Raw genomic sequence first — 12201 nt, forward strand, 5'->3', positions numbered from 1 at the left:
CGGAGTGTGTGAGAGAAAGATACGGGATCTCAAGAAATTCCTTAATTGTTATCCAGATTTCAAAGGCGGGTGGAAAAATTGCTTGGATGCTGCAGTTTGCCACGAAAACCGAAGCTACAACTCTTTTTTAGGTTGCTCTCCATTATTCAAATGGCAACGAACAGTTGTTAAGCTGGAAGCTGACAGCGAATTCGGAATTACAGATTTACAATCGTATGAAAAGGAGCGTACCGAGGAACAACGAAAGAAATATAGAGAATCTATCAAAAAATATTATGATAGGAAGCATGCAGGACCATTGGTAAATATTAAAGTTGGATCCTGGATTTTAGTTCAGAGTGGTATGAGGGGAAAACATCCGAACATTAAAGGACCGTATCGTATCGATAAAATAATATACTACGACAACATTCCTAAAAATGTGATGTATAGAACGGAAAATGGAACTAAAAAGATAGCTCACCTTACCAATATAAAATTGTATCATCACAGGGGTGATGACAAGGCTAAGAAGGGGGGTGTAAGCAGAGTTTAAAATCTGCTATTCATTAGCACCCCTCCCCATTAACTCCACATCTGCGAGGGTCAAGAATTCGGAGAACTGAGGGGTCACGAAGGGGAAGGAAAAGCTTGGACAGGGGAGAGAGGAGAGAAAGGTCACCACTTTTTAGACCGGACATGTGTGTAACAGACGTGGAAGTCATCTGTTCTTGTGATCGCCTTACTTTGTAGTTTAATTATTGTATTATTAAAATTTGTAATATTACATATGTAGATCTAATTTTTCATTTAGAAAAAGGTAGAAACCACATACAAATTTAAAGACAATATTATATGTGAATTTTTTCAATTTAGAAAATTATAACAACAGAATAAACTATTTTAATTGACAAGGCAAGATCCCCCACTAGAGAGCTGGATGTGGCGGTGCACAAGCGCATAATTCACGACTTAAACAATTATCCCTGGACAGTCAGGAACCCACAAGAATTATTAGACGCATTGAGACCCCTCAACGTAACTGACCGTGCATACATCACTGTTCTCGATTTCGTTTCATTGTACCTGTCGATAAAAATCCAACCTTGCTTTTGCGCGATTAGAGATCTCTTACTAACATCGCATGGAGCGCACCGTAAACTAGTCCTGGAACTAGCAGACATTCTGTGCTACACTTCCTTTTTCCGTTTCGACGACAAAACATATCTTCAGAAACGTGGTGTTCCGATGGGCAGCCCGCTGTCGGGCGATTTATGAGAGTTGGTCATTAGAAAACTGGAACAAAGAATCATACCCCTCTTTAATTCAGATATACATATTTATAGGAGGTACGTCGATGATATCTTTATCTTATGGAAAACTAAGCCCAATATAAACAGGTTCATCGATGCAATGAACAACAACCCATATGGACTCCACATCAAGCTTGACCAAATAAGCAACTCATATACAAACTTCTTAGACATCCATATGCAAATAGATGGCAACACAATATCCACTAAAGTCCATTACAAACCATGCTACACTCCATTATTCATCCCTGCCGTTTCAGAGGACCCCTTCTCTTACAAGGTAGCTGCCTTCCGTGCCCTTACAAAAAGAGCCTTCACGCACAACTCCAGAATCGAGGACACCATATCTGGATTAGAGCGCATCCAGATCTAGCCACAAGACACAGCTATAGCCGTACATTGGTTCATAACCTTGCGTCTGCATATTACACACAATTGCATCGTACTGACAACACCAACACACGCACTAACGACTCCAATACCACTCAATCACTTGTTGTGGTTGAATATAATAAACACCTAGACTCCATTTACAGGGAAATTGCCGCATACACCAACAAAAAGATCGCTTACAAGAGACGTAACACTATATATGACCTCATGCGCAATTCCAAGGACATTGTAGATAAAAGAATGGCACCGGGGGTATACTCTGTTCCATTATGGGATGGCAGATTCCAAAGAGAGCTTGTATACATCGGTTCAACGAAACGGTCGCTCGACAAGCGTCTATGCGAGCATAAGTATGATATTGACCGCAACAGAGGCACCACTACCCTCTCTGCTTATGCCTCGACCCCGGGCATAAGTGCTGATCTGCAAAACGCGGAATTGATTAAAATATCCCACCGATTGGACCATCTGCGATCCCTGGAAAGTCTGGAAATATACAAGGCTGGACTGCGCACAACCTGCATCAATTCTAAAGATGCGTGTAACATTTCTCAAGCTTGGAAGTTTTGTTACGAAGGGGATGTTCCCCATAGCTCCATTTAATGTACATCCCTATCCCTTCGTTTATATATGGAATGTAATTACGTTGTGTTTTTGCGCCACACGTATTACGCATGTCAACAACACTTAACACAAACGCTGCAACGGTTATAACGCAAACGTTTTCGAACCTCGTTGGTTCTTCGTCAGGCGTAACGGAATTCTGTTCGACAAAATTTTAGAAATCAGAAAACTGGAATCAGAAGTCATTTCTTCTCAACGCTCACATATCCTCCTTTACCAACGGTATATTGATGATATCCTTATATTATGGAAGGACATCCCAAATATCAGAGCCTTAGTGGACACCTTCAACGACAACCCATATGGATTAACACTAGAACTGGATCAAGCCCACCATACCCAAGCACACTTCTTGGACATTTACATCACTGTAGAAGAATCTTCCATCAATACGCAAGTCTATCACAAACCATCTACCGAACCTCTATATATACCCACATTCTCCTGTGATCCTCCGCAGTACAAGATGGCAGCCTTTAAGGCGCTACTCAAAAGGGCACTCACGCATTCCTCCTCACAAGCTGCCTTCAACTCGGAAATGCGGCACATCAAGAATATAGCTAAACAACACGGATATCACAACATTGCACGCAAAAACAACTTTGAGGCACTACGGCTTCTTTCCACCCACAACCCTCCTTCCAATGGTCCCCCACCTAAATTTATACCGATCACCTACAATCCGGCACTGAAGACCATATACTACCAAATAGCGAAGAAAAAGGATATCCGCTTAGCTTTCAGGAGATGCCCAACGATTTTCGAGTGGCTTAGGAACGGAAAAGACGCTCCAGATAAAAACAGACTTCCGGGAATATACTCTATACCCATCGCCGACCACAGAGATAACAGCGAAGCCATCTACATCGGATCCACCAAACGCAACATACAGACGAGGATCAAAGAGCACAAAGCGGACATATTACACCATAGACAAAACACCGCCCTAGCAGTCTATTCATCCGATCAAGAAATAGAGCCTCTTTTCACCCGTGCCGCAATCATTCACCCCACGTTTCGACAAGATCACCTCAAATGGCTTGAAGCTATATACATCTTACTCAACACCCGCAGTAACACGCACTGCATCAATTTTAAAAAGGAGATCATCTTATCATCGGCTTGGGAAGCCTTTCTCAACAGATCCCTGACGTAGCGCTATACTCACATCGCGCAAGTCTAATATGACGACATCGGCTACACGCGACAGCGTTCCAGAATGCAAATTTTTTCTAAAATTTTGTCGAACAGAATTCCGTTACGCCTGACGAAGAACCAACGAGGTTCGAAAACGTTTGCGTTTTACAGAGAAAGAAGAGAGAATCACACCGGTCAAAGGCACTAAAGTTGTCGATTTTCATTTATTTTCACTCCGGTGTTGTTCCTTTATATATTTTGTCTAATTAGCGATGCCGGCTAGCAACTAGCAACGGTTATATTCGAAAATTTGAATACATTCTGAAACAGTTTGAATCTCAATAGTTAGAACCTGATGAAGACCGGGTTAACGGTCGAAAACGTTTGTTTTCAATTATTATTACTGGTTTTTAAAAGGTTGAGTGTGAATTATTATATGAATTATTTTAATTTTAGGTTTAATCAGACAAAACAGTGAAGCATTGAAACAATTTGAAGATGAAGATGGATTTTCTGTGTTACTAAGAACAATGCAGCATCCTGTGGAAAAATTAAGAATGAAATCGGCTTTTCTTTTGATGAATATGTGTCATCAAACACCGAAAATTGGTGGTAAGGATAATATAATATTCCTTGTAATTTTTATTTCTTTGCAGTTTTTAAAGTGATCTTTGTGTATTGAATGCAGATTGCTTTCTGCATTCAACATGTATTGGTCTTATTCATCGAGATATTTGTCTGTTACTATAATCAATGTTTCAGTAAATTATAAATATTTCAAAAAAGTTTAATAATAAGGTAGCAAGTTATATCTGAATATTTAATATTGTAGGTCAGTTTTTATGTATGAGTACCGATTGTTTTACTTATCTTGGTCAGGTGATGCATGGTACCAGTGGTGATATTCGAAATATTTAACAAAGGGTTCGCTAGCAGAAAATTTTTCCCTGACAATCACCAACAAACAAAATGGAAGTTTTTGGCTAAAAATAAATACAATACCTTTTCTTGTGATATATCTAATAATCAGTGGCGTATTTGGAATGTAACGAGCCCTGGGGAAGACCAGGTAACAATAGTGTATTAGTGCTGTCGACCCTTGTTTTTTTTTTTTAGGCAGAGAAATTTTTTACCCCAAATGGCACTACTCATAGTAGACAGATGTCATCATCTCTCGTAATACAATATCTTTTTTATTTCGCTGTCCATAGCCTGACACGTCTTCCATGGCCATCTTGTATTATCTCATGCACATGGGATTGTGGGATCTCTCTTATGACAGGATCTAGTTTTAAGAACTCTCTTGAATCGATCATGATTAAACCTCGTTTCAGTCGATATTGAAACGGTTGAGAGAGATTGCACCAAGACAGTCCCCGACCTTGCTCACAATCTAGATTGAAATGCTCGGTGCGAATGGGGTATAAGGCTCTAGTTTAGTAGTATTACAGAGTATAATACGTATAATTTAATATATTTTTTAAAAGAAACAAAACTACTGAGAAATGTTCCGTGTGTTTAACAAGGTTCGGAAAAACTGAAAATTTTAACAAGGGTCAACCGAACCTGTGCGAACCCGCTGAATATCACCACTGCATGGTACTCTATTAGAGTTTTAAAAGTTCAAGAGCCCATTTTTGGTAATGCATAGGGACCTTGTCAAAGATTCATCAACAATATGTTCCTTTCACTAAGTAAATAGACTAGTCCCTGCTACTATGCATTTTTACACTCAGCTAGGATTCATGAAAGATGCAAGCTGTATTTGCAGTTTTAGTCATTGTTAAATTCTTCAGTAATTACACAAATTTTATGCACATTTTATCCCTTCCATTTTTGCTTATTGCTTTATTACTATAGTAACTTCTATATTGTAAAATTATAGAAGTTACTAGAAATACCTAATTTTTAACTTTTTGCTTTCTCTTCTAAATATACACCTGGTGATAATAGAAAATTATCAGTACTCAGTTATGTTTCTTTTCAAAATGTTTTAGTAATATTTTAACAATTAATTCCTTAAATAGTTGGATTATATAGTCAATCATTTCTTATACAGGGTCCTCCAAAAAGAATGTTACCATTTTAAATTTCCATAATTATGTTAGTTATCCAAGAAGTATGCAATGTACTGTACGTCAGTCAATAGAGTATCTGTCTGAATTTCATCTCCAATCTGCATTCAAATGTCTTGTTATCTGCTACCTCTAGGAAGCACCATAAATGAAAATGACTTCTTATAGAGATCTTTTTGTGTTATGTAATTTGCAAAGACAGAATCATTGTGCAATGTGAGTAATCTGCAGGATCTATACAATATATTTTATTAGAGTGTACATAGTACAATTCCAGCACTGCAAAAGCGTAGCTGGTTATGTAGGCAAGCTATTACAATGTATTCAGATATTTACATGATATATATTGTTGTGTTTCTATGTAAACCTTAATCATAAGTCATTATCATATTGTATATATTAGATGTAATGATTAAATATGGTAAAAATTAACAATACATTATAAAAAGCGTACAGAGACATTATAACAGCATAGAGTGACGTATATACAGGTGAGACACAATGTGCCTGACTAACAATAAAGATATAATCCTGTTGATCGTAGAATGATGCACAGAAAAGATGATGAGAACCTATAATAGATGTTAATCAGTTCTTTAAATAATTTATAGTTATGTTGCTTCAGGAGATGCCTGTGCTCCCCCTACCAGAAATCCCCACACTCCTCGACAGAAGTTTTGAGGTAGTGCTTCTCCTTCTGTAGGCATATGCAATCAAAAATGTAATTATCAATACTGTCTGGCACATTACATAAATTAGTCTGAGAGAGGTTGAATCAATGAAGATAAGAGTTGAAACTCCCGTGCCCAGTCAGGAACTGGGTAAGGAAGTGGTCAATGAGTATCCAATCATTGTGAAGATGTTCCTCGATAATCAGGATGAATTTAAATGTAGTTTGGCTATGGTCTTCATCCCAGACAGTTTGCCACTTATCGATGGTATCTTGTTTTTGTTGGTTCTTAATGTATTTAATTGGGATTTTATTATATTCATAGTGCAAGTCTGTGTTTTGAGCCTGTGCAAGTCTGTGTTTTGTGAAAGAGCAGACGAGCTTGCGAAATCAGCAAGCTCGTCTGCTCTTTCATTACCAGCTTTGCCAACATGCACTTTTGTCCACTCAAAGTGAAGTAAGACATGTTAGATGAGCCAATAACCTTTTGTATGATGTTGTGAGCGATAGGGTGGTATGTTGAACTCTGCAGGAGAAGCAGGGCTGAGGACCAGTCTGTAAAGATAGAAAGATGCTTTTCCCTGAACTTGTTGTTGCACCACTGTAGCATCTTAAAGATGACGAACAGCTCTGCCTGAAAAGCAGTGCAGCAGGGGTGGAGCCTAAAGCTGTCCAAGTAGATCTCCTCTGTGTTGAGGTAGACCACGAAGCTGCTGCCAACTCCAGAATCCTGCCTGGAGCCATCAGTGAATGCGTTTAAATCCGTGCGCTCGTCGCTGTAGATGCTGATTGCTGGTAGCTGATATGGGCTGATGGAGTCCTTATAGCATATAAATTTTTCAATATTGCTTGTGTGGATTGAATCACCGGCCAAGGCCACACTGCTCCCCCTGAGAATGCTCCAGATTTTGGCACGTTTTTCGATTATGAGGTAGATAGGAAGTTTCTTCGTGATTACCTGTAAACTAGAGATGGGATAGGTTCTGTACCCTTTAGCAATGTGTAGCAATGCCCTCCTTTGTGAAGATAAGAGCTTCATTTTAATGTGAGTTTTTCCTGTGGCAGAAGCCCACACACTGCAAGCATGTGTGATGATTGGTATATATGTTATGGACAAAGTGATTAATCAGGCATTAACATATGTTATGGACAAAGTGATTAATCGGGCATTATGAATAATGACCAAAAAGGGCGGGCAGTGTGATAAATATTCATTCATTTATCAAATTGACTGGTCATTATGAATACTGCTACCACCTAGTCGGGCAAACTGATGATAATACGTTGAGGAGTGATCATTCGACATACGCTAGCCATCAGTTGCGTGTGCATATCGTGTTTAGTACCGAATTTTAAATTTGATTAAAAAAACTCCACTTATTTTGTTTGAAATAATTTACAAAAAATAAATATTTCTAAAGTACTATTAACTATATAAATTAAACTAATATTAACAAAAAGTATTTATTAACAAATTTATACTTAATTAAAAAATTAATTTACAGGAAACTTCTGGAGTTTCATTTTTGGTATAAATTATATAAAATATTAAATGTTTTATAGTTTATTTATTTGAGCAATTAAGATTTTGATGACATTTGGAATTACATAATTTTTTTTTCTTTGTAGCATTTGCATCTATTAGATTTGCAACCAATTTTGCAGCAGCATCGACTATAGCCTTGACCTCCAGAAATTGATGACATTCTTGCACATTCTCTAAGCGAAATTTCTTCACCTGGTACATCTTCAACAGAAATGAAGTTTTCTTTACAAACAGTAAATTGGTTTCTTGAATATAATACATTTAATATGCCATATTTGGTACCCAGTTTGTAAAGGTTTTTATCTTTAACCGCAACAACAACACCTAAAATATTTTTTCCATCACTGCGGGCTCGATCTACATCAGGTACACGAATCCTTACTGTATCACCAACATTAGCTGCTGTGTATTTGGAATTTGATGTACCAATCATTTTTTCTGCTTGCTTTTTAAGATTTAACAAAGCCATCTCCCTTGTTTTAGATACATTTCTTATTTTTTCTTCTATTTTTGGATCAATTGTTTGGATTGTTTCTTCTTCACTCATCAATTCTGTAATACTAATAACATCCTGGTTTAGATTTTTTTCATGTGAAGACGATTTAGATCTTTTAACTTCATCAGTTATATTGGTATGTGAAGATGGCATTATCGAATAATCTTTTATAATGTTTTCTTGGACGGTACCTGAACTTTCAGAGTTTGAACAACTTTGACTTACTTCGTCGATAGTTTTAAAATGTCGGATGATCACTTCTCAACGTGTTATTATCACTTTGCCCGACTAGGTGGTAGCAGTATTCATAATGACCGGTCAATTTGATAAATTGTTGAAATTTATTACAATGCCCGATTTTGTTGGTCATTATTCATAATGCCCGTATTAATCACTTTGCCCATAACATATATACCATGTTGTAAATGGTGGTCATAGACTTAAAGTCCAGTCCCAGGTGATTTTAGGAAATCAAGCCACTCTGAAAAATCCTGCTGGTGATGTTTGTGATGTATTCAATATGGTCATTCCAGAGGATCTTGTGATCAAGAATAATGCCAAGATATTTAAGCATCTTGGTTATCTTCACAGTGCTGCTCTCCATTTTGATAGTAGGCACCCTCTTGTAAAGGTGCTTTCGTCCAGGTTTGGTAAAGATGATGCTCTGTGTCTTGTTTGGGTTAAAGCACAGTTTGTGATTTTTGCCCATTGCACAATATTCAGAAAGATGCTGTTTCCCTTTGTCTCCAGCTTCACTCTGGAGTTAGCCCTGACAAGGATGAGCACATCATCTGCATAGGCAGCAGTATAGTCTTGTCTGAAGTCATGCATTAGGAAGCTGTCAAAAAGCACATTCCAAAGAAGTGGGCCACAAGCGGAGCCCTGAAGGCACCCTCTGGTTATGGAATGCTCAAAGTAATTGTTGCCTGATTGAATAACTGCCTTACGATTGGACAGGTAATCTCTAAAGATGTTGAAGATGTTTGTGGGACAGCTGAAAGTTCGGAGTTGGTGAAGCACTAGTGGCCACCAAGCAGAGTCGAAGGCTTTGCTGATGCCCATCACATACCTGCTATTTTGTAAATAAGAAGAAATATTGTGGATGACATTAGTAATTGTGTCAGTGGTGGACTTTTGCTTCCTGAATCCAAATTGATTGTTGTTTAGTTTATTATTTATTTCAAGGTACCAGTTTAGCTTCTCAGTCAGGAGTTTCTCTAATACTTTGCAGTGTGAGGCCAATCTCCCAGTGATGGGAAATCTTTTTTAGGTATCATTACCAGCCTGGCAATTTTCCAACATCCCAGGAAAGTGCTGTACTTCAGGCAGTTATTATAAATATCGCTAAGCAAGTCAGGATGTCTTGCCCAGATAGCCTGGACGATGTCAGCTGTAACATCGTCAATCCCTGGGGCCTTTTTCTTGTTAAGCTGAGTGATGATGTTGATCTCTGTATATGAGAAAGGAGGGTCCTCACTGGATGTGCAGGGGAAATCCTGCTCAGCTCTAATGCCTTTATGCCAATCTTCATCATCTGAATCAGTATCATCAACACAGAGCTGGTGAAACTGAGTGTTGATAGTAGTGCAAAGATGCTGAATGAAGACATCTCCTGTCTGAATGGTACTAATGGCATTATCTAAGTTTGTTGTGGCTAATTTTGTAAGGAAGTCCCATGCTTTCTTAGAAAGCTTTGCTACAGTATTCTTGCCAAGAATTAAGCTTAGTCTTTTTGATTGCAGCTTTATATCTATTCTGATGTTCCAGAAAGCTTTTTTTTAAATTAGTTCTTTCAGGCTCCTTATGACATTTCTGGAAGGCTTTCCTGAGGTGGTTATTAGTTTTCCTAAGTGTGGTAAGCTGGTGATTCCAAGGAACAGGCTTTTTTATTTATATAAGTTTTGGGGATGGAAATGTTGCAGGCAGCTGTGATCATATTAATGTTGCCTTCAATGATGTCTGTAATGTGTTTATTGGTCATGTAGTCCTGAAATGTATGATAGTGAGTGTCTACGTAGTTGCTGAAAAGGTTCCAGTCTGCTCTAGCCAGACAGAACCACCACCTGGTGAAGCACTCCCTATCAATAGAGCTGTGCTGAATGCTAAAACTGATGTATGCATGATCATTTAAATTGTTTTCATCCAATATGCTCCAGTTAAACACTAAGTTCTGTCCATATGAAGTAGAAGCAGTGATATCCGCCCAGCTCTTGCTATTGCTAGAGACCAAAGTGGGGGGTGAGTCAGGGTCATTGTGCAATAGAAGATCATTAGAAGCCAGGAAGGCTTCAAAAGCTTTCACCCTCTTATCCAGCTTATCACCTCCCCATGTGGGGGAGTGTGCATTAATATTGCCTGCAATGATGACTGCCTTGTCGTTGGCCTGTCCAATTATATTAGATATGCTGTCCAGTAGTGACTGAGTTCTTGGGAGAGTAAATGTTTATTATAATAAAGCTGAAACTGCTGTTAGTGATCTCGATACATACCATGTACTCGTTACTCAGCTCTGAGTGCCAGAGAATAGAGAGATTGTTATTAGGGATGAGGATCAGGCTCCATGGATAGCCACTGGTGCCACAGATAGTCATGGTGCCTGTGAGAATGCAGGCTGGCTTGTGACCTGCATAGTACAGCTCCTGAATTAGACAGATGTCATAACTATTCAATTTGTTATTAAGAAGGGAGGTAGCAGCTATTCCCCTTCCAAGATTAATAATGAAATTAAAATTCTGCAAGTTAGTGTTCTGATCCATAATCGGTTTTTTCTAGTATGGCTTTCCCGATCTTCTGGTAGGTGGAGCATGTGTGTTGTCTCTGGCAGTATGCTTGAAATGGAGGCCACCTTGTTTACAGTTGTTGCTGCAAATGGGATCCTTATGTTTATTAGTTCACTCCTTAAAACCATGACCCTCTGTACATTGACTGCATACTGGAATGGATAGGCTACAGTCTCTTGCAGAATGCCCGAATTTGCAGCACTTGAAGCATTTAAGAATTGCAAAAAAGTCACGGATGTGACACCTTGACCATCGGACATTAATTTTACCAATCCTCAGATACGTTTGTCTCATCTCTGGAGAGACTTCCATGACCCAGTTGGTGTAGGGCTTCCCCCGTTTACCCACCTGGAATTTTAGCATGCATTGTTTATGGAATTCTTCCTCCTGCATCATTTCATTGATTTGCGAGTTATATATATGAGCAGAACATGTGATGTCCTCCTTGGTGATATCTGCAGGGATAGAAGTGAGAATCATTTTAGGTAACTTTTTATTAGGGATCTTGGTGATAAGATTCGGAGTAAATTTTTCAATAGCCTGACTTAGGGTTTCTATATTTGAATGTTCTTCCAGTTCTATGGCAATGCTGCCATATTTTTCTGATTTTATTGACCCCTATTTTTAGTTTTGATGGGTTTAACTCCTGTTGTAATGTTTTTATGGTTTGTTTGCTTCCTATTTTATCATCCTTATTGTACATCACTAGCACATGTGGGTTTATGCTCTTTATTCCTGTTCAAAACCCTAACATATTCAGGTTGGCCTTAATAGCATTACTGTAAGAAAGAGTGGTGGATGAAACTCCTAGTTAAGGAAGTTAACATATTCAGTATATTTTCCTGATTATTAATGATTACTTTCTCATCTTTTTCCAATAGCTGGTCTAATTTATTATTGACTGATTCAAGATCTTCATCAATGCTCCCCCTCCCTGCACCATCATGAATTCTCTCAGTTCTTTCAATTATGCATTGCCTGGTTTCCCCTTTGGCTGTAACCGTGTGAAGCAGATCCTCCCTAGATGGAAGGAGAGCTAACCTTTGTTCAATAGCCTCTGGCATTATATTATCCCTAAGAGTTACTTCTGACAATTTGATAACTTTTTAAACTGTTCAGTGATATGTGATGTGATTCCCAGTTTTAAGGTGCCCATTAGGGTTATAGGCACAATACCCCTTCACCTCG

The 12201-nt window shown here is 38.4% G+C and overlaps 1 protein-coding gene across 3 annotated transcripts in view; it reads left to right on the forward strand.

The window, feature by feature from the left end:
- Nucleotides 1-12201, forward strand: part of LOC136975658 (hsp70-binding protein 1) — a 39507-nt gene that overhangs the window by 24585 nt on the left and 2721 nt on the right. For 2 of the 3 annotated variants that reach the window (XM_067270761.1, XM_067270760.1), the window contains exon 4: nucleotides 3903-4058. In XM_067270761.1, the coding sequence (XP_067126862.1) occupies nucleotides 3903-4058 (156 nt within the window). Of the gene's footprint in view, nucleotides 1-3902; nucleotides 4059-7820; nucleotides 7966-12201 lie in introns of those variants that run through there. The other variant, XM_067270762.1, reaches the window with a different exon arrangement.

Source organism: Centruroides vittatus, unplaced genomic scaffold (assembly GCF_030686945.1).
Source record: "Centruroides vittatus isolate TY-2023 unplaced genomic scaffold, ASM3068694v2 contig_377, whole genome shotgun sequence".
NCBI classification, from domain to species: domain Eukaryota; kingdom Metazoa; phylum Arthropoda; class Arachnida; order Scorpiones; family Buthidae; genus Centruroides; species Centruroides vittatus.